The sequence below is a fragment of the Camelus dromedarius genome, chromosome 11 (genome assembly GCF_036321535.1).
Source record: "Camelus dromedarius isolate mCamDro1 chromosome 11, mCamDro1.pat, whole genome shotgun sequence".
Lineage (NCBI taxonomy): Eukaryota > Metazoa > Chordata > Mammalia > Artiodactyla > Camelidae > Camelus > Camelus dromedarius.
In genome coordinates this window covers 31,883,953-31,906,533 of record NC_087446.1, presented here as the reverse complement: position 1 = coordinate 31,906,533, position 22,581 = coordinate 31,883,953, and the positions used below count along the sequence as shown (strand labels likewise).

The 22,581-nt window shown below is 31.1% G+C and overlaps 1 protein-coding gene across 1 annotated transcript in view; it reads left to right on the top strand.

The window, feature by feature from the left end:
- The window catches only part of CDK17 (cyclin dependent kinase 17), an 87,469-nt gene that overhangs the window by 58,226 nt on the left and 6,662 nt on the right, over positions 1-22,581 (top strand). The window contains exons 4-12 of the mRNA XM_031462989.2: positions 718-851; positions 2,451-2,576; positions 10,792-10,848; positions 11,916-12,030; positions 12,687-12,781; positions 13,010-13,072; positions 15,212-15,335; positions 19,614-19,734; positions 22,034-22,131. Coding sequence (XP_031318849.1) covers positions 718-851; positions 2,451-2,576; positions 10,792-10,848; positions 11,916-12,030; positions 12,687-12,781; positions 13,010-13,072; positions 15,212-15,335; positions 19,614-19,734; positions 22,034-22,131 — 933 coding nt within the window. The remainder of the gene's footprint in view (positions 1-717; positions 852-2,450; positions 2,577-10,791; positions 10,849-11,915; positions 12,031-12,686; positions 12,782-13,009; positions 13,073-15,211; positions 15,336-19,613; positions 19,735-22,033; positions 22,132-22,581) is intronic.

Sequence of the window (22,581 nt, the reverse complement as noted above, 5' to 3'; positions counted from 1 at the left end):
CTAGTCTATTCTTTGATTTTTAGTTAATATTTAGTTCATTGGAATATTTGTTGAGCCACCTACTAAGTACCGTAACCCATTTTGTATTGTAAGTGAAATATATTTTGGCCCCCAATAGATGTTGCAGTACTTGTTTTGTAATTGTGGTACAAAGTAAATACTCAGTGAATACTTTTGAGTTGTTTTTTAACAGTGGGGGGTGGGAGCTGCATTAGCAGCTTAAAAACAGTTTTTTAAAAGAACCAGCTTATTTGGCTTTAGACCCAATGGCACATTATTTAATGAAAAGAGTACTAAAGTAAATATAAGACAAAAGATCAGGTTTCTATTTTAGATTTGCTTCCATCTGTGTGACCTTTGAAAGTCATTTAACCTTTCATGGTCTCAGTTTTCAGATTTGGAAAAAGAGAACTGACTAATCCTCAAGAGTTATTTTCACAGTGTATAATTTTATTGTTCAACTATTGGATAATAACTTTAGTTTTTTAAAGTAACTTTTCATAATCTGAGAGCATAAAAGGATTTCTTACTACTGTTTTAAGACATTCAAGTTGTTTTGATTAAACACCTATGGCACCTAGAATGTAAAAGACTTTTTTTCTATGATTTTTACTTGTTGGCTATCTACATCTTACCTGTAGTGATACTAAATTATGTGATACAGTAGAATTTAATACTTCTCTTCTAAGATAAATAATGTTTCATTTTTTGATATAGACATTGTTCATGAAAATCTAAAAATGGGATCAGATGGTGAGAGTGACCAAGCTTCTGGGACATCGTCTGATGAGGTCCAGTCACCTACGGGTGTTTGTCTTAGAAATCGTATACATAGACGGATCTCAATGGAGGTACCATTTAAAAAATACGTGTTTGTGTGTATAAGTACATATATATGCACATATATATATATATACACATATATATATATACCAAACAAAATACTTGAAAATTTTCATGAAGACAAATGACACCTGTGAGAAAGTTGTTTCTTTGCATTAGTAAAAACTAGTCTGTGAATTTATTTTTCTTATTATCTACTATCCTAAGCCTAGTATACATTAGTTACATTTAACATTCTGCAAAACATTATGTAGGGTCTCTGTAAGGGAAATGTGAATTTTCAAAAATTCTAGAAAGCCAGCATGATACATTAGCAAAGTCTTCTTTAGAACATGATTTTAATTATGTTTTTGAACTTTGGATGCTTCATGTTTTATAAATATTTTATTTCAGATTTCAAAAGTTATACATAAAATGAGCATTAGCTTTTTTGTTGCTTTATGTTAATAAATATGGATATCATTTCATTTATGGTTTATTATACCTTTTAATCTCTAGCACATATAAGTTATTTCTCCATGTTAAAAAAACAAAGAGCTCATTTCCTTATCTTTGTCAATGTTATTTATAACCTTAGGGACAGAAGTTGATTGTGAATGCTATTAGTTTGGTATAAACTGTAGATTAAAATAATTTTCTCAAAAAAATTGAACATTTTTGAAATAAAAACATCATTACTTTTTTCAGTGCTATTGAGTTAATGATGATTAGGGTATTATTTTTTTCCCCAAAGGTGACACTCTTGACTATATTCTTTTTATGATATAACTTAATATCGAAAAAGACTTATTTCTTAACATCCCCACATACACATATATATTCTTACTTATTTTAGAATACTTTGTATTTATTCTTCCAGACAAATTTTGAACATTTGTTCCCAAAATTATCATATTTTGATTTGTTTAGGGTTATGTAAAATATAAAATTAATGTGGGAGAACCATTATCTTTTTATTTGAGAACATGGTTTCTGTACTAAAGTTATATGTCTTTCAATAACTATACAGTTCCTATACATCTCAATTTTGTTTCATGGTTTAGTTACTGTTATGAATAGTAGGGATTTACTTTGATAGGATTTATGTTTCTTAGTGTTACAATATATGCAAGATCTCTTTATATGTTTCTCCCAGTTCACGTTCTATAATTAATTGAAATGGAAATGCCTTTTATTTACTTCTTTCCATTGTCTTGGCAATAATAAAGTATTTCAGTTGTCTTACTGTGTTGCATACGAAATCATACAATATCCACTTGGTTAGTTATTTACACCAATCACATCTTACGGGAGCCTTTCCCTATTCCTACTATATGGTGTAATAATGTCAAAATAAATTCCCTGTTGAATTTTTCAACCAGAGGACTCAGAAATAACTGGGTTGCAGGATACCATTTCTTTAAAACTATATTTTATACTTTTGCTTACTGTAAATATATTTGCATTCAGTATTATTATATATAATCAATTTAAATAACTTTGCAACCACAATAAAACTTTAGTTACTTATCACTAAGAAATAATATATTAAAACCCATGAATTTCTAAGTCAAATGCCCTTCTCTTTTCTGTTACCTACAAATACCTTTTTTTCTGCTTTTTTAAAGGATTTAAATAAGCGGTTATCACTACCTGCAGATATCAGGATACCTGATGGATATCTTGAAAAGTTGCAGATAAATAGCCCACCATTTGATCAACCAATGAGCCGAAGGTCTCGTAGAGCTTCCTTAGTAAGTTTTTAAGTCTCCTGTATCTATACCATCAGATCTGCTTGTTTGACTTTCTTGGTGTAAATGTTTTATATTGATTTTTTTTAATTGTTAAATAGCTTAAGTTTATTACATTGCTTTCTGAATTTTTATCATTTTCCCTTCTTAAGGGTCTAAAGATGCATATTGGAATAGAATTTAAGCTGTACTTTATTTTTTGATAAATTTTATAGATATATGCTAGATATATATGTATTAGATATATAGATATGTATTAATATATACTTAGATATACAGAAAAGTACATAAGCCATAATTGTATAGATCCATGAATTTTTGCGAAGTTAACATAACGTGTAAACAGTATCCAGATAAATAAAAGAAAATTTCAAAATCCCACAAAATCCCTTCTGCCAATTCTCTGTTCACTTTCTACCCTCACTTCTTCAACTTTAGCCATTATCCCTGCCTTCTAATGCCAAAGAGTAGTTTTACTTATGTTTCTCACTGTTTCATTTATATTATGTTTATAGTATATTTTAATATCAGGAGAGGCTTTTTTATCATTTACATATATAATCTTATTTATTTTAAAAATACTTTTATTTTTTCTGTTTTCTTGAACTTTTGAACTTTTAATTATGAGTATGCAAATTATTAAAATATATTTTATATAAATATAGATGTATATTTATACAAGTATATATATATTATATAGTATGTATCTTACTGTGTATAGAAGTATTCAGTATGTATTCTGTGACTGACTTCCTTTGCTCAGTGTTATACTTGTGTTTCATCTAGCTTAATGCATGTATATAGTTCACTTGTTATTTTATTGCATGATATTCCACTGTGTGAGTATAATATACTTAATCCAATCTTCTGTTGATAGACATTTACATTTGGGTTGTTTTTAGTTTTATCTATTACCAGATAATGCTTCTGTCACCATTCCTATGTACGTGTTTTGGTTAACATATGTAAGCATTTCTCTTGGCCTCATACCTAGGAGTAGAATTGTTGGATCAGATTGTATACTTTCAGCTTTCCTAGATATTGTCAAAACAGTTTCTGAAGTGATTATAGCATTTTACACTCCCATCACCAGTATATGATAATTTTGGTCACTCTCCATGCCAGTTTTGATATTTTTTTCTCCTTTTTAAAAATTTTCTAACTTTTCTGGTGAGCATATAGTGCTATCTCATTGTGGTTTTATTTTTCATTTTCCAGATAGCTTAGGTTGAACACCTTTTTAAGGTTTAATGGCCATTTAGATATATTTAGATACCCTCTTTTCTGAATTAACTCCTCAAGTCTGTTGTCTCTTTTCTTTTTTTTTTTTAACATTTTTTATTGATTTATAATCATTTTACAATTTTGTGTCAAATTCCAGTGTAGAGCACAATTTTTCAGTTATACATGAAAATATATATATTCATTGTCACATTTTTTTCTCTGTGAGCTACCATAAGATCTTGTATATATTTCCCTGTGCTATACAGTATAATCTTGTTTATCTATTCTCCAATTTTGAAATCCCAGTCTATCTCTTCCCACCCCCCACCCCCTTGGCAACCACAAGTTTGTATTCTATGTCTGTGAGTCTTTCTGTTTTGTATTTATGCTTTTTTTTTTTAATCTCTTTTCTATTGGACTTTCTGCCTTCTTATTGATTTGTTAGGAATTCTTTATACATTTCACATGAAGGACCTTTGTCAGTTATATGTCTTGCAGATATATGTAGCAGTTGATCCAGCACTGCTTATTGAAAAGACAGCTTTCCTTGTTGCATTGTCACCTTGGACATAAATTCAAGTAATTGTGTATGTGGAATCTGTTTTGGATGACTTTAATTCTATAGTAGAAGTATATATAAAGTACTGTGGGACAACAAAAGAGGCAGCAAGTTAAGTATCTTTGCACATCACAGGCTTAAAGAGGTGATAATGTTTGAGCTGGCTCTAGAAAAATGGGTAGGAATTTGTCAGATTGACAATTAGTAGAAGTGTGTTCTAAACAGAGGAAACTTCATATACTAAAAACCTGGAGGTATGAATGTGATTATGTTGGGGGAAATAATAACTGATATGAAAGGTAAATAAAGAATAATGTTAAAGAATGGGGCTTGAAAGGATAGGATAGAGCTAGACTGTAAACAGCCTTAGATGTCAGGCCAAGGAGTCTGGACTTCATCCCTTTTTTTTTTTTTTAAAGGACTCAAATGTATTTTTTTAAACAAGAGCTGACATGGTCACATACTTTTTTTCATAACCATAGCTTCAGGAAAAGTGTAAACGATGAAATAGAAGGAGAGAAAGACTAGAGACAGGGAACTGAATTAGGAATTTATTCACAATTAGGAATGATGTAGCAGCCATGTGGAAATGGAAAATAGAACCTAGGTCCTAGGGACTGTGTAGAGATAAAATAGGCAGGACCTGGAACCCACTTAAACTTTGTGTCTGAAGAAGGAGCAGTTGTTGAGGAGTCCTGGGTTGCTAACAGTAACAACTTGTTATTATCTTCTTTTTACATATTGTATTGTGGAATGTTTTTATCCATTAACAACTTCTGTTTTGGTTACATATTTTAAAGAATAAAATTACTTAATGCTATATATAATATGAGCACATTATTTGACATTCACCAACATATATAGGTTAAAGTGTAATGCCAACTTGACTTTGGTATAGGTTTATAATCAGCAGTTTTGCATCACTGCTGAAGACATTTTTATACACATAACTTTGTTATTTAATTACGTGGTTGAAAGTTTTCTTTGGTTACCGATTTTTGTTAAAGAATGGTACTTAGGATAAATTTTGAAAGTGTTCAGATTAGGACTAAAGGTATGATTTAATCACCAAACTATCATCTAAGACCTCTCTTTTTCAATGTACATGAAATTAAGGAAAACAGTGCCCTCTAATGAATATCAAGTGACTGGAGTTTTTATTGTGTTAGTGTTCCTATCCACTTCCCTTGTTTTTTGATCTGAAATGGCTTATAGGTTTCAGATTAATCATGCTATTGATGAATCCTTTTTATTATTTTTTATTATTTATCTGTCTTACTAAAGCATGGTTTCTTTTAAAGTATATTAAAAATTATTCTTCAGATCCTTAGGTTTATACGTGAAGAGGAAGGATTAGGGAATAATAAAGGATTATGGAATGAAAAAGATGGGAAAAGGAAAATATTCTTCACATTTGTTAGTGCTCATGTTTCCATGGATAATATATTCTTTATATAAAAAAAATTTTTTCAAGACAAAATATAAAATTCTGACTTTCTAAAAGGATAAAACTTTGCATATTTTCAATAGCAATGTATAGTAAATATAGTAGTAAAATAACAGATCCTTTGAGTAAGAAGTGAGAAGTCACAGAATTGATCTTTGGTGGGGAAAGACATGCAGTAGGGCTGATTGGTTCTTCAAGAAGTTCATGATCATCAACCTCAGTTGGATCCTCAGTATCACTTGCCTATTTGTATTTCTCTGGATAATTCTTCCTTTCTCATGCTAAGCATGTGATTTGTCCCACTACATGATAGACAAGAGAGAAGTCACTAACCAGAAACCCTCTCGTTGTCTGAATAACAACTGTGCAAATTTCCCTACAGCTATACTCAATCTACTCTTTCCTTTTTTTTTTTTTTTTTTTTTTTTTAATATTGAGGAATTGTCCTTCCAGTCCCATTTCCTCAGGATGTTTAGAATATTTGTTACACCTATTCACTCGTAGTTAGTCTCCCTCTCTTGCTGAATATTTCCTATTAACTTTTGACTTACTTACTTTTAATTTTAAAGTTTCAGATTTGCAGGAACATTTTAAAAGATCATATAGAGAGTTCCCATATACCACTACCCAGTTACCCCTGTTACTAACATTTTACATTACTTTAGTACATTCATCACAACTAAAAAAAACCAGTATTGATAAATTACTGTTAATTAAACTCCATACTTTATTAAGATTTCCCTAGTTTTTCACTAATATTCTCCCCTACCCAGGAAAGCCATCCAGGACACCACATTACAGTTAGTCATCCTATCTCATGTTATAGATACTGGTTATTGGGTTGGTGAAGTATTGTTTAATATTCATTCATGGTTGATAAGAAATAGAATATTCTAACTCTTAACATATTTCGTTAAACATTACACTATGGGACAGCCCATATGTGGATAGTCAAGATTGATAAGAGCACTGTCAACACTTAGAATGACGGCGTGCCCCGTGGGGGGTTTGTAGGAGTGTTAAGTGCAACTTTAGTAGACTAAGTCTATATATGAAAATTTGTTTTATTTTGTTGAAATTATAGATTATATGCATTTTAAGAATCTGCTTCTTCCTAAACAATGAGTTTTGGATTCCTCATTCATAACTTTACCAATATAGATCATATGTAGTCCTTATTTCTAAAAGCAGGGGAGAAAATAGGGTGTCAAACCCTGATGTCTCTCAGAAATAATAAATAATGTGGTGTAATAATTTGATAATAAATTATGAAGTGAGATTAGAGTTCACCTACAACATAATTTACCTTTGGCATATTTTGGACAAGGTTAAGGTAGTATTATGATAATGCTAACAGCAAGTTTTTGTAAGACAGAATGACCGAGTAGAATAGAGGTTCTCAGTCTCTTTTCTCCTCCCACATATCTAAGACAGAACACATTTCTATCAGTAACAGTAAGTCAGTAATTCTCACGAGTAGGGAAATGGGTGTTTGAAAAATCTTCCTTTACTCCCAGTGTTTCTTATATACACATTCACTTTTAGAATGGCATCTGTAGAACTTCTGCACATATTTCATTTGTTTTGAAGCTCAATTAGAACTACATTGCCAGCATGTTAATATATCTTTATAACTTTGATACAGTGATTATATTGCTAGAGCCAAAGTAATCAAGAAATACCCAATAATGCTTGATACTACTTAGAAGTTACACGGAACTATAGGAAGGCTATTATAAATTACCATTTGTTTTTGTTTTTTAATTTGCATGTGCTTATTAATGTACAAGAGCTATTTAAGCAGGAATTTGCCTGCTTTTTCAAAAAGCCAAATATTCTCCTAGAGCAAAGAAGTATCAGAAAACAAATTGTCTTTATTTGTGTGGAAAGCAAAATTAAGATTTTTATGTTGTATTATGATATAAAGCTTATTGTTCCATTCCTTTAGCTATTTTTTTAATTTTAGTTATTTTTATGAAACTTTAAAAATATTCTAATGTAATCTAAGAGAAACTCAGTCTAGGTTGGGAACTCATGAAAGCAGTAATCATATCTGTCTTCTTTACTGTATCCCCAGTACCTAACATTGTGCTTGGTAAATGTTGAATAAATGAGCTTTGTTCTCTGTCCTCTGAATAATTTCTGTAGGAGAGCATGTCAACAAGCTAGTCATTATATCTATTGTTAATCTTGTCATGTTCAGCAGATAAAAATGCAAGCAAAATTTTCTAGAAATTCCATTTAAAGATTCAGTAAGTAATATTTGGATGTAATGATTAAATCCTTAATGCTGGAAATCATTAAAATGTGGTGAGGTGGGGTACACTTTACTCTTTGAATTGGGTTCTGGCAGAAAATTCCAGTATTTACCTTCTTTAAAAAGCAGACTTTAAACATATTTTAATGATCTCACTAAATTTCTTTCTCTAAAGAGAGACTGTTGGTAACGTAAATTTTTGATGCACCTCTTACAGTTTATTCCTTATATACTTTATATAATATAGTAATCTCTACATTTTTATCTTCACAGTCTTGAATTTGTAGTTTATTTTTATACTCTTCAAAGCAAACTTCAACATTTTTGTCATAGCCATCATTGGACCAAAGTGTATTTGATGTTTTAAGGGCATGCTAATATTTATTCACTTAAGATAAAAGAATGAATAAGAAAATTTCCCAATTCCTGATAAGAAAAATTTCCTAGCTTGCAGTCGTATTTTTCTTTGTGCTTCTCATTGTTACAGATAATGACTTTTTTGTTGTTTATACTAGTTTCCATTATCAATATAGGTTTTTTCCCCTTCTTTAAAAAATGTGACACAAATCTTCAAATTCATGGCAAAATAATTCCCTATTTGTGAACTTAATTAAGCACCTGAATTCTAGAGATAGGTATAAGAAAATAAACATTCTATTATAGTTTGTGTGACCATGGCAATTAGCCCTTTCTTAAAGAGTTATTTAAGATCATAAAAAAAAAGATGGACTATAAAAAAAACATACAGAACTAAAAGATTATTCAGAATTAGGTGCTCATGTACCAGACAGTGGGCTTTTTGCCACATTTTCCATATTAAAATTTAAATGTAAAAGTCCATTTGTATTTGGAAAATACTGTCTATTGTAGTATTTTATTATTCTGCATAATTATTTATAATAGAAAGCAAGGACTTAATACCTGTGAGCCATATACAAGACAGTACATGAGTGGATGGTGCATGATGGTTCCAAAATCTAACCTTTTTTTAAAATTAATTTTTTAATTAATTGAAGTATAGTCCATTTACAGTGTTGCATCAATTTCTGTTGTACAGCATAATCTTTCAATCATATGAATACATACATATATTCCTTTTCATATTCTTTTTCATTAGAGGTTCTACAAGATATTGAATATAGTTCAGTGTGCTGTACAGTAGAAATTTGTTGTTTATTTTATATATAGTAGTGTCTCCAAATCTCGAACTCTCAGTTTATCCCTTCCCACCCCCTGTCCCCCCGGTAACCATAAGTTTGTTTTCTATTGTGAGTCTGTTTCTGTTTTGTAAGTAAGTTCATTTGTGTATTTTTTTTTTTTAAGATTCCACATATAAGTATCATATGGTACAAAATCTCACTTTTTTAATTAAATTTTTTTGAAAATACCATATACAGAAAAAAGTCCTAAAGAGCGCAAAAAGAAGCAGTTTTTCGGTCATTCAATAATACTACCTGTGACCACAGTTTTTACCAAAATTGAATCAAGTACTGTTGCATATGCCATTTTCCTCATGGCTTTTAAAGTGATATATATCCTTGTAACAGAAAGATAAAAGCAGTTCCTTTGACAGTCCTGTGCTGTTTTTGGCCATTAACTTTGGGCAGTTTATCCTGTTGTTGAAAGTGGTGAGTGATAAGTCAAATTGTCAGGTATCTTTTTTTTTATTCAACACCAGAAAAAAATTGTATATTTGAACCACCAGAAATTGACTGTAACATAGTATTTAATGATCCAGCATTATTTATAGACTCTTTAAGAGTTGAGGTTATATATATAAGAACTTTATTTCCTTTCCCTGGATATTTATGGGCATTAGTATAGCTCTCTAAGTGAGAAGTTGATTTTTAGATTATTGCCTTTTCCACTATCTACAAAGGAGTTCTTATGAGAAATCAATTTAAGAAAAATTTTTACTCTCTTCCGTTTAGTTTTTTTTTTCTTATTTCTGCTCTTTCAGTCCCTAACTTTTTATCACTATATGTTTTTTCTTTTTTCCTAAATCTTCAGTGTTAGGGTTTTTTGTTTAGTTTTAGTTTTTTTTTTTTTTTAATACTGAGTTTCTATTACATATTTGAATGTATTCCATCTACCTTCTTTGTTTACTCCATACAAAATAGGCAAAAAAAGCTCAAGGCTTAAAAGCAATGGTTCAGAGAACTCATTTTTAAAGCCTGTTTTAGGGGATGGTGAGGGCTCATTTAGACTTACTTGCTTCTTCTGTGTTAGCCATTTCTAGAGTGAATTGCAGTTGTCTGTATTATTATATTTTGGTTGGAAAACCTGAAATTAATAGTATTTTGTTGTTTGCAGGCCTTCCTAGGAAGCACAAGGATTGGTGAAGGAAAATATGTAGAAGAATTATTTATTTTGCAGTTTTTGTTGAAAAGAAAATCATGTAGTTATCTTTTGTTAAAGTCTTTAGTATCTTAAAGTGCCTGTGGTTTCTTAAAATCTCAGGGCCTTAAAATAGAAAAAATTTTTTTCATAGCGGAATGTTAATCTGTAGAAAAGACGAGTTGACAATGTTAATTGTGTACTTTAATGGTTTTGAACCTTTAAATGTTCCAGTTATAAAGTTTTATTTTTAAATTTGGCAGATGTTCAACAGTTTAATTATAATCAGATTTTTCTATTCCAAGACACTCTTCAAAGCAGGAGAGTTTCAGAAATTGAGGAGGAGATGAATTGAAATTTTAAGAATATTAAATTTATAATTGTTTGCTTTCAGTCAGAAATTGGGTTTGGAAAAATGGAAACCTACATCAAATTGGAAAAGCTTGGAGAGGTAAGTTAATACTTATCTTAAAAATGTAAGATACTTTTTTTTTTTTCTTGTCATCTAAAGTCCTCTGTTAGTCCAAAAGTTTTTCCAACCTGGGGAGAAAAAAAAAGTAAGCACTGCTTTCTGAAAGATTGTATCTTGTTCTGAAAAGGCAACAGAATATTAGAAGGAAAAACCCTTCAATTCTTGAAATTATGCCAGCAGTGTGAGAAGAAATGAATATTGTTTATAGCCGTGTAACCTTTTATTGAAGCACAGAATATTGTGCTTTCTTGGTAACAAAATAGACATCTATTTGTTACTCGTTAGTTAGCTTCTTGGTAGTCTGCTGTCTGTGCTGTTATGTGGGAAATTGCATGTGTTCAAACTTGAGAAAAATCAAAATACTGTCTTTCAAGATAAAGACATCTCACTGAAGGTTAAGGAAATTCTTGGCTAATGAGACCTTGTTTTTCTTGAACTTGCTAATACTACTGACTAATTTGAAATGGTATATACCTCTCAGAATGAGAAAGGGCTAAGAATAGAATAGAATTAATTAGTAGAGGAATCTTAAGGGAGCTCGAGGGCTATCCTGGCAATGATAGAAGAAATCTGTAAAATATATTTGTTTTTTAGAGGAGAGCTATATATACAAAGATTCTGAGAAGTCTGAAAATAGGTAAATTTTAATAATATGTTAATTACATTTTCAATGTTCAGTTAATATGCTTAATTAATTTCCTCAGTCTCCATGTACCATTACAGGTAAAGTTCCCCTGATTCTAAGGCTATTGATTCAGTTATTATTCTCATACAAAGTACAAAAAATAAATTAAATATTCTCTCTCATGTTTTTATACTTTTAAGGCACTCTATAGGGTTGTAAGATTAGTGAAGCTGTGCATATAGAACTGAAAGTCCTCTTAGCTATAGGAAAACTAAGACTTATTATCATGGTGGAGTTTTCCTTGCAAGGTGGAATTTAACATATGCTTATAAACTTAATTAGTGCTCTTTTTTTTTGTATAGATGATATAGACAGACTTTCATGGTATTTTTGATGTGTCTTTCAAAAATGTATTTTATAGGGTACATATGCAACAGTTTATAAAGGAAGAAGTAAATTGACAGAGAATTTGGTGGCATTAAAAGAGATCCGGTTGGAACATGAAGAAGGTGCACCATGTACAGCTATAAGAGAAGGTATGATTTGTGGAAAAAGAATACAATAAAACCAAGCCTGGGGAAGGGGACTGAGGGGGAGAGTTAGTATCTAAAGCTGAAATATTTAATAGAAAGGAATTAATTGGTTAAGTATATTATTGTATAGCTTATAATGAAATTCTATGAATTTATTAAAAATCATTGTCATAGACAAATATTTAACATTGGGAAATGTTATATTTTGGTGCATGGGGAAAAAGCTAACCATAAGTAATATATACAGATGTAAATATGTTTGTATAATGATACAATTTTTTTTAAAAGATAAATTACCCAGAAAACGGTTTGAGGCATCTGATAAGCAATATAGAGGAGAGAAAGGTACTTGGGCTCTATATCTAAATTAATCTTACAAGTCTCAATAAGGTAACATTTGAGAGGAAACAGAGGATATGGAGAGTGTTAATGTAATATTGGGGATAATTTTAAGAATTAAAAATATCAAACCCAGAACCATAAAAGAAAAGAAAAACATTTGAGTCTCTTAAAATTGCTTCTACAAATGCCTTTGGTGGGTTGTTTTAAATTTAAGAGACTCTTAAACTTAATCATTCATGTTAAACTTAAGATTTTTTTAAAGACTGGCTACCACAGACTAAATAATTGGCTTTTTTTTTTTTTTTTCTGTTTTGCAGTTTCACTATTAAAGGATCTAAAACATGCAAATATAGTAACCTTACATGACATTGTTCACACAGATAAATCTTTGACTCTGGTCTTTGAGTATCTGGTAAGCATTTAAAAATTCAGTATATAATTTTGCCATAATAAATCATAGCAAATTGGATTTTTCAACAGCCTCAGGGACATTATTGTTTAGTTATTAACATTTAATTAAATTATATGTGGCTCATTATCTTTCCTCAAAAAACAAGTTATTTTTAAAAATTGAATAGTATTATGTAAATTAGCCACGCCTTCTCTATGTATCACGTAGTAAAGTGCTGTATTTCTTTAGGATAAAGACCTAAAACAGTACATGGATGACTGCGGAAACATCATGAGTATGCACAATGTGAAGGTATGTTTTAGCGTGTCATTTTAAATTTCGTTTAAAGCAGAGACAAGCACTTAAGCATACATGAACTACAATACATGATATATGTCAGTTTCATATATTCTGCTTCAGAATTTTCTGTTTGGCATTTTAAATAGGTTGTCATCCTCTGAATATGTTTACTTAGAACTTTTGTTTACTACACTGTATTGTGTTCTTAGGATCAGACCTTTTTGTAGAACTACATTTTCAATGTCTTAAAGAGTACTTTTGACGTTTCCTTTCACATTATAACACTGATTCTCTTAGATACAGAATACGTTTACATGTATATTTTGCTTAAAATGATTGCTATTATATCAAAATCTACATGTTTAAAATAAAAGTGATCATTGCCTTCTGCAAAGGGCCTCCTTTAAATGACAAACTACCTTAACATATTTAGGATGGCATTTAATTATAAAACAACTTTTCAAGATACTAATCTAATGAGTAAGGCCAAGAACATGCATAGGTATTATGAATACTAGGCTGGAGATACCAGTCTATACTGTCAGGAGGGAAAAGTAAGATAATTGTATGTTTTCTTAAAGATATCTAAGATGTAAGTAATGCCTGGTAAGTTTGGTATAGTAATCAGTGCCAGATGAAACCCAAAGTAAAATAAAAGTAAAATTAAGTAAAAACATTTGTTAACAGTTGCATTCTTACAGTAGGTTTCTTTGACCTGGTATATGCCACACTTAGCAAAAATTTATTTATCCAAACTTAGTCAACAGTTTGTGAGAAACTATTCTGGAAATAGGCTGTCCCAGCTGTGTGTTTGAGATAGTTCCAATTCTGTAGATAGTAACTTTAAACTTAACACATTTTTAAAAATAGTTAAGTTTGGTACAGAAGACAGCCAGTTTCTTTTACTAAAAAGACTGCTCAAAATATTGACGTCTCTTTCCGTATATGTTCTGTGAAAATTGTTTTCATCATTTTACATTTTGTTTTGCAAGATGTTGTGAATCTTACTTGGATTTTTCTGTTTGTCTTTTATGTTGTTTTTCCTGCTCTCATGTTAGCAATAATGTGGAAAGATAATTGTCCTTAATTATCATAATTTGACAAAGATTTGAGAAGTTTATATCTTGTAAAACCAGGTCTACATGGCTGGCTTAAGTTGTAAAGTATTTTATTCTTTATCTGTTTAAATAGCACTTATATTTTTCCAAACATAAAAAGTAATGAGACTATTTGGAAGTAGTAATTTTAGTTTTCAAAAAAACATAAATAAGTAGAGGGTAGAAACTCTGCTAATTAGAATTTCTCCAGGCCCATTGTTCGCCTGCTGCCTTGGCTTATTCTTGAAGTTCTGCTATTTTTCACCTTCATGTAAACCAAGGGTACTCTCTTGAATCCTCTGGACTTTGAGGCTCTTTTTTGTTAACTAGAAAGAATCAAAGACCTTCTGTATTTCATGTTCCTTTTTCTTTCAAATTTCACAACAAAAAGTCTACCATTAGCCTTATAGGAATTGCTTTTTTCAGAGTCATTCAGAGCTGTACAGTGCTAATTCCCTGTTCTGAATCATGGCAGATTTTGAAGGCTGAGTAGGAGGTGCTGAAAGTAAAATACCCAAGAGGTGGGTGATAGAAGCTGATTTAGGTTATTTTAGGTTATTTTTATAGCACATAATTTGCCAGAGCTATGCAGCGCCATTCTTTTGGACTCTTCCGGATTTTCATAAAACCACCAATTCCAGTGCCTTAAAGACACTGTCCCAGATTTTGGGGGTGGGGAGGAATGGAGTGGGGAATGGTAAAAGGCTGTTGTTTCAAACTTTAAGCCTTAGTAGGCCTGTAAGTTTATGAGGATTATGTGTACTTTAAATCATTTTCTATAACAATTGAACTATTAATACTAAGACAAAGAGTTTCATTTCACTTTGTTTTCAGTATTTATTTTCATAGGTACTGTCTGACTAAAAAATAGGTAGATGCTTCAAATAGAATAATAAATTGTAAAATTCAGAAAACTACATAAGGAGAAGGATATGGTTCCTTTTTTGTTTTGAACTATTCCAGGCCAGTTGGTTTTCTGTTTACCATAACTTATGCTTATACCAAAGTATATCTTATTTTCTGTAAGACTAATTTCTATTTTTTGTTTCTATAGCTGTTTTTATACCAAATTCTCCGTGGTTTGGCTTATTGCCACAGAAGAAAGGTGTTGCACAGAGACTTAAAACCACAGAACCTCCTCATAAATGAAAAAGGAGAATTAAAGCTAGCAGATTTTGGTATGGAACATATGAGATCTTTATAAATAGTTCCAGGTGGTTAAGTTTAAAAGAACAACCATTGATGCTGCATGATTGCTTTTATGTGGGTCTGAGAGTTTCTCTGTAGCCCGTGGAATGAAATATTTGAAAATTTTGGTGGGTGAGTTTTGTTAGTGAAGGCTTAAAAGATACCAGTTCTCAGGTGTGGCTGATAGACCCCTAAGAGTCCTGAGACCTTTCAGGGGGTCTCAAGATATATTATCAAAATTATTCTAAAAGTTACTTGCCCTTTTCACTATGTTAATATTTGTACTGATGATCCAAAAGTAATAAGGGATAAAAAGCTACTGGTGCCCTTAGTATATAAATCAGGGCAGTGGCACCTCCCCGTACTTAGTAGTCATTGTATTCTTCACCACTATACATATGTAGGAAAAACACTTAAAAAGGTATTTGATGAAGCAGTAAAATTTGTTAAATGTTATTAAATCTTCATCTTTGAGTATGTCTTTTCAGTATTTTATGTGATGAAATATATACAAAACATATTTGCTGCACACAGAAATACTATAGTTATTTCAAGGAAAAGTGCTTGCACAATTATGAGTGCAAACTGAACTAGCCCTTTTTTTTTTTAAAGGAATATCACTTTTACTTGGAAAAAAAATGACCAATAGACAAACTGTGGTTATACAAATGTTTTCTTGAAAATGAATGAAGTGAGCCTAGTCTGTCATTTCAAGAAAAGCAACTGTTAAAGTATTTCTTGACAATAGTAAAATTTGAGTTTTCAAGCAAAAATTAGATTTTGGAAATTTCAATCTGCCATTTTTGAGTTTGATAGCTTCTTAATACCTGAGGGCTTTTCTGATGAGATCAGTGGTAATATTAACAAGTATGATTTTTTGATATGCTAAAAAATGTAAATATTTGTAATATTTGAATAACCCAGGGAACCAGTATCTTCCAGATGACTAATGCAGCTATTACAGAATTATGCATAAGTGAAAGATCCATTTTAAGTGCAAGATAGACCAGTGAACTTTAATGTAACATTGAACAAGAGGTTCATTGATATAATGTCAGTCACCACATAATCTTTAAGAAGCTATTTTCTAATTCTGATGTAGTATCAAAGAAGAATATGTATAATTATCAGAAGCTGTTTAAAGGCTCTTCTTTCCAACCTCACAGCTGTGTGAAATCTGACTTTCTTTATATATAACTTAAAGCAAACATCATAGCAGATTGAATGCAAAAGCAGATATGAGAATCCAACTGTCTTCTATTAAAATAGACTACAAATATATAAAACAAGACAATTTGCGCTAATTTTAATTTTATTTTGGAAAAAATATTTTTCATAAAGATGTTCATGTTAACATAAGTAGTGTTTAATGAAAAAGTTTTAAATTATTCTCAGTTTTTCTTACATGGCAGGTATCAGTAAATATAATCTGTATAAATAAAAGCTCTTTGGGTCTTCAGTAATATTTAAGACTGTAAGAGAGGTCTTGAGAGTAAAGAGTTTAAATGCCACTACTGAAAGGGGTTCCTTTAACTTACCTGCCACCATGACTTTGTTTTTATTTATACGCTTAATAATTTAATTAGTAGCTGTTTGTCTCTTTTTAGCTAAATCCAATTTTAAGAGAATACTAGGGAAACTAGAATTCCATGTTTTTTGCTTCTAGGAAGTAAATTTTTTTATATTGAGAGAACTTTGTATAGTAGCTTTTTTTTTTTTTTAATATTTCACATTCTGAGAGTTTGAGTACTCTAATAGAAGTTAGTTTTTAAAAGCCCGTGCAGTTTTTAATAGTTAGTATTTATCCTTTTTTTTAAGTGATTATAGTAGTTTTACTTTTGGAGTATTTCATTGAATTTGAAAAATATTCGTGCTTCAAGTATTACTCATAGTAACATTTAAAAATTAGTGTTCTTAATTTATTATGGAAATTCCTATACTTTTTTTCATTTAACACTTTTCCACTTGTTTGAAAGGTAGGTTGCCATTTAAAAGGAAATGGGTAGGCCACATGAGTTTAGGTAATAAATTGCAAGTTATTTGCATATACTTACATAGAGTGTCTAGGGCATAATTTATGTTATTTTCCTAGTAATTATTATTCATTGTCCCCCCATCACTCTCCCTTCTCTTTTTTTGGCCAACCTGTATTTATTGCTGCTTATTCCTCAATCCCAAAATGAATGACAGTAATAGAAAAACCCTGCTTGGCTATTAGAATTGCAAAATGAATGGCAGGGGCCATCAAAATTTTACTTTTGGCAGGGAATAATACTATGAGTGCTTTAAATTTTGTTTCTTTACCTCTACAAAGCAAACCAAGCAAATTTCATCTTCCCACAGGCCAACAGGAAGTTCTTATTATTCCATGAGCTAATACGATCAACTTTGAATTGCTTTTAGTTATTTGGTTTTTTTTACTGGTTGCATAGTAAGTATACGTCAGACGCAAGTAAGGGAGAGTCATGTAACTGAGTATTTTACTATAAATTGTTCTTGATTTCTATGAAAATTCTACTCCTGTTTCTGTGATCAATAAAATTCTGGTCTAAGAAGTTATTACTATAAATAGATGTTTTCATTAATAATAGAAAATGGCTTGTATAATAATACCATATCACATTTAATTAATTTTGTTTGGAAGAGATGATTATTTATTTCATTTCATGCCAGTACTGCAGTTCTGATTGTGAACCAGGAGCCTATTTGAACAAGCACCCTCGTTTAGAATTCTTTCAGGAGCAGGAGTATAAGATACTGAGGAAACTATTAATTGCATTTGCTTTGATGTTTCATGTATAGTTTATAGGATAAGAAAATTTGCAGCCTTGTTCTTTCCCCCATATAACCCAATATTAATAAGAGGAAGAGAAATCAGAAAGCTATCCCCATTGGCTTATTACCAAAATTTGTTGAATTTATTTTACCAAGTTGGGATGGTAGAGTAAAACCTGTAATTAAATAAAAGTGTCAACATTGCTTCAGTTCAACTCTTTAGCCCATACGCTAAAGAAAAATAGTGTGAGTGTTGCCTAATTATTTAAATTTCTGCTTTCATTTGGGTGACTTTATCCAGTTTAACAAAGTATCGAATCATCCATTTATGACATTTTTCTTGTTTAATATTTTAGTCAGCATAATTGTGTCACACACAATAGAAACCACAGCCTAAAAAATGAATTATTTTTTGTTGTTTGGAATAAACTATATGTTATAATAAATTTATATTTCTTCAAATATTTTTTAAAGTTACTACTTCTGGTGATCAAAATTTGGAGGTGTAGTGGTGGTAAAAAGAATTCTCTTTTGCCAGTGGCTCAAGAGATAAAGTTGTGACCTCTTGCCTTTATTTCTAGATAATCACTGAATTTCATATTAAATTGACAAAGGAATGATATGTTTTATATCATTTACAACAATTAATATCCAAAGGCAGTGAGGTTTGTCTTACTTTAAAGTTAACCATATAACTTAAAACTTAAAAAGAAAGTATACAACAATGTAATTTATTCCAGGGAATAGACTTCTGCAAGGGAATTGTCAGTGAAACTTAATAGGATCATGGACCAGTAACTTCATGGTTTTTTGGGGTTTTTTTTTTGGTATTCTATTTTTTTATTGAAGTATAGTTGATTTACAATATTGTGTGAGTTTCAGGTATACAGCAAAGTGATTCAGTTACACTCATATATAAATATTATTTTTCAGTTTCTTTTCCATTATAGATTATTACAAGATATTGAATATAGTTCCGTATACTATACAGTAAGTCTTCGTTGTTAATCTAATTTAGATACAGTAGTGTAACTTCATGTTTTTTGATAAGAATTGGTATAGCAAATTAAATTTGGAATCAGGTTAAGAAGTGACAAAAGCCTATAGTTATAAGAAGTAAAATTGTTATCTTAATGTCACTGGCCTATTTTGCATTAATTTAAGTTCAGGTAGGAAGTAATTTGGCATCATAATTCATGGACCGAAGGAAGAATATCTTAAGATTAACCTAGATGCCATACCAGGTGCATTTACTCATAATAGCAAGCATAGCCTCTGATTATGGAATTGTTATTTAGTTTAATTACATAAGGATTTGCTGACCCAAGACCATGCACACTAAAAAAAAAAAAAATCATAGAACTAATTTTGTTAAGCTTCAAGAAGGTATAGAGTAGCCATCTCAAGCATCCTTGTGATAGGAGTCATGGTGAGAATGTGGACTGGGAAATCCATTCTAGCTATTTCTTAATGATTTTCTTTCCCCAATGAAGGACTAGCCAGAGCCAAGTCAGTTCCCACAAAGACCTACTCAAATGAAGTTGTCACACTGTGGTACCGGCCACCTGATGTGCTTCTCGGTTCCTCGGAGTACTCAACACAGATTGACATGTGGTAAATATATGCAGATATTATTGCCATTTATAATTTTGAAAGAATGTAGCCATTAACACAGGGCAATACTGGTAGATATTTGGCTTTAAAAAGGTATTATTTTAAAGAGACACAATATAAGCAATGAGTTCTGGAACGGAAGATCACCTATGTTTAAATACCAATTCTGCCACTTAAAACTGCTGGCCTGTTCTTCATTTGAGGAAATGGGGATAGTAACAATAACTACTTTAAAAGGTCGTTCTGTAGATAATGTTAAGACCAAATGAGCTAATGTATATAAAGCACTTAGAAGAGTGTACATTCTCTTACATGGTAATACTGTGTAAAGTGCTATGTAATTTAAAACAAAGTACATAATAATTTAAAACAAAATTATTATTTTTATCATCATTTAATATTCACCAAAATCCACTTGCTTTAAGTTGATCTAGAAATAATAAAATACTATAACCATCTTCCTCACACACCACTTTGATCATAACACTCCTTTATTCAAACACATTTGCCGCTTCCCCGTTGATTATCTATAGAATAAGGTACAGTTCTTCAATCTGATACTTAATGATCTCTATAATTTCTCTAAACTTTTTTCAACTTATTTCAGGCTATTCAACTTACTTCAGTTGTTTCCTTTTAGCCAAATGGCTACTCACTGTATCTCATAAATAACCTGGACTTTCCCACCTTTGCTCTTATGTTCATACCAGTTCATCCATTTGGAATGCCTACTCCGCTTCTCTAACAAGAGCCTGTGCCCAGGAACTTTGAAAACATGGTTTCTCATAAATCCTTCCTGAATACAACCTAGCCTTCCGTGGCAATACCTTCCTCTGAACTGTGGTTACATTTATTACTTGTACCTGTCCTGTAGTGATAAGTCATACTTCCTTCTGTTGTTGTCTTGGGTTGAACATTTATGTAACTTTGTATAACTTTTTTTTTAATTGTGGAAAAATATACATAACAAAATTTATCATTTTATGCGTACAGTTCTCTGGCATTAAGTACACTTACACTATTGTGAAGCTGTTGCCACCATCAATCTCCAGACCTTTTAACATCTTGCAAAACTGAAAGTCCATACTTATTAAACAAGAACTGTCCGTTTCCCTCTCCTTCCAGACCTATGGCAATCACCATTCTCCTTTCTGTGTCTGTGAATTCCACTTTTCTAAGTACCTCCTATGAGTGGAATCATACAGTATCTGTCCTTCTGTGACTGGTTTATTTTACTTGGCATAAATGTCTTCAAAGTTCATCCATGTGGTACAAAGATATTTGACTTTATGTGTCAGAATTTCCTTCATTTTTAAGGCTGAATAATCACTGTATATGTATGTTATAGTTTATTTATTCATGCTTTGATGGACACTTAGGTTGCTTCCAGCTTTTGGCTGTTGTGCTGCTATGGACATGGCAAATACCTCTTTGAGACACTGCTTTCAGTTCTTTTGGGTAAATACTTCGAAGTGGAGTTTTGCTGGGTCATATGGTATTTTTTTTTTTTTTTTTTTAGGAACCACTGTACTGTTTTTCATAGTGGTTCCATCATTTTACCTTCTATATAACATTTTAATATGTATAATTAAATTTTATACATAATTGCTAGATTGTAAGTCCTATAAAGGCAGGACTATGTCTTTTTTAATTCAATTTTTTTTTGTTTTATGAGAGAGATAATTAGGTTTATATACTTGTATATAATGGAAGTACTGGGAATTGAACCCAGGACCTTGTGCATTCTAAGCATGTGTTCTACCACTGAACTATGGCTTCCCCCTGCCAGGAAAGAGTATGTCTTAAACTCAATGTATTCACACAGATCCTAGAAGACAGTGTCTATTCTGTGAACCTGTATCTATTTCTCTTCCTTCTCTTAAACACAGACACACGTTTATTCACACACTCTTCGTTTGGTTTACGGGTTCTCTCTCTGCTTCCTGCATAAAAACATCTTGAATCATTTGCTTCTCTGTATCCCTGCTAACCACCACCTAACACATAGTAAGCATTAAGTAACTGTTAGCCATTGTTAGTGTTATTCTTCAGGGATCATGCAGAAGAGAGCTGGACATTTTAAGTGAGGGAAATGGATGTATCAGTATGGAAGTTGGGACAAATAGGATAAATGTTAACAAATTAGTTTAGTTGGATCTGAAAAAAATCTCTGCAGATTTTCTAGCAGGCTAGTACAAATTCTCCAGAGAGGCAGCCTTAAGGAAAAGATTCTTGTGCTTAATAATGTGTAAATGGATTGCTCATCTCTCTCTCTTTTTTTAAATGGTTTATTTCGTAGGGGCGTTGGTTGCATTTTCTTTGAAATGGCTTCTGGAAGGCCTCTGTTTCCAGGATCAACTGTGGAAGATGAATTGCACTTAATCTTCCGACTGCTAGGTAATGGAAGAAATCTTATTCCCAGTGATTTGTTACCTCCAATTGACCAGCTAGATAAGACTGTACCTTTAAAAAAAAATATTTACAAATTTGATACTGAGACTAACATTAATAGTTGTTATAAGAATTGTAATTAGCGTGATTAAGATAAAGATAGATCCTTCTAGGTAAATTCTTTTCACTTACTCAGTTCCACCTTAGTAATAAAATTTTCTTCTATAAAATCTTTATGAGAGAGAAATATTATTGAAAACTGACCTGTAGCACATTATTAGGAAATATTTTAGCTTAGGTATCAATGAGGCATCATTTTTATGGCATGATTGTATAGTCCAGAAATAAAATCTGTATGTTTACTATTTCTGTCATTTTGGTTTCAGTTGAAATAATCAGGTCATTACTAAATAGAAATTGTTCCTTAAGATACTTCCTTAGTTCTCCCTGTTTATA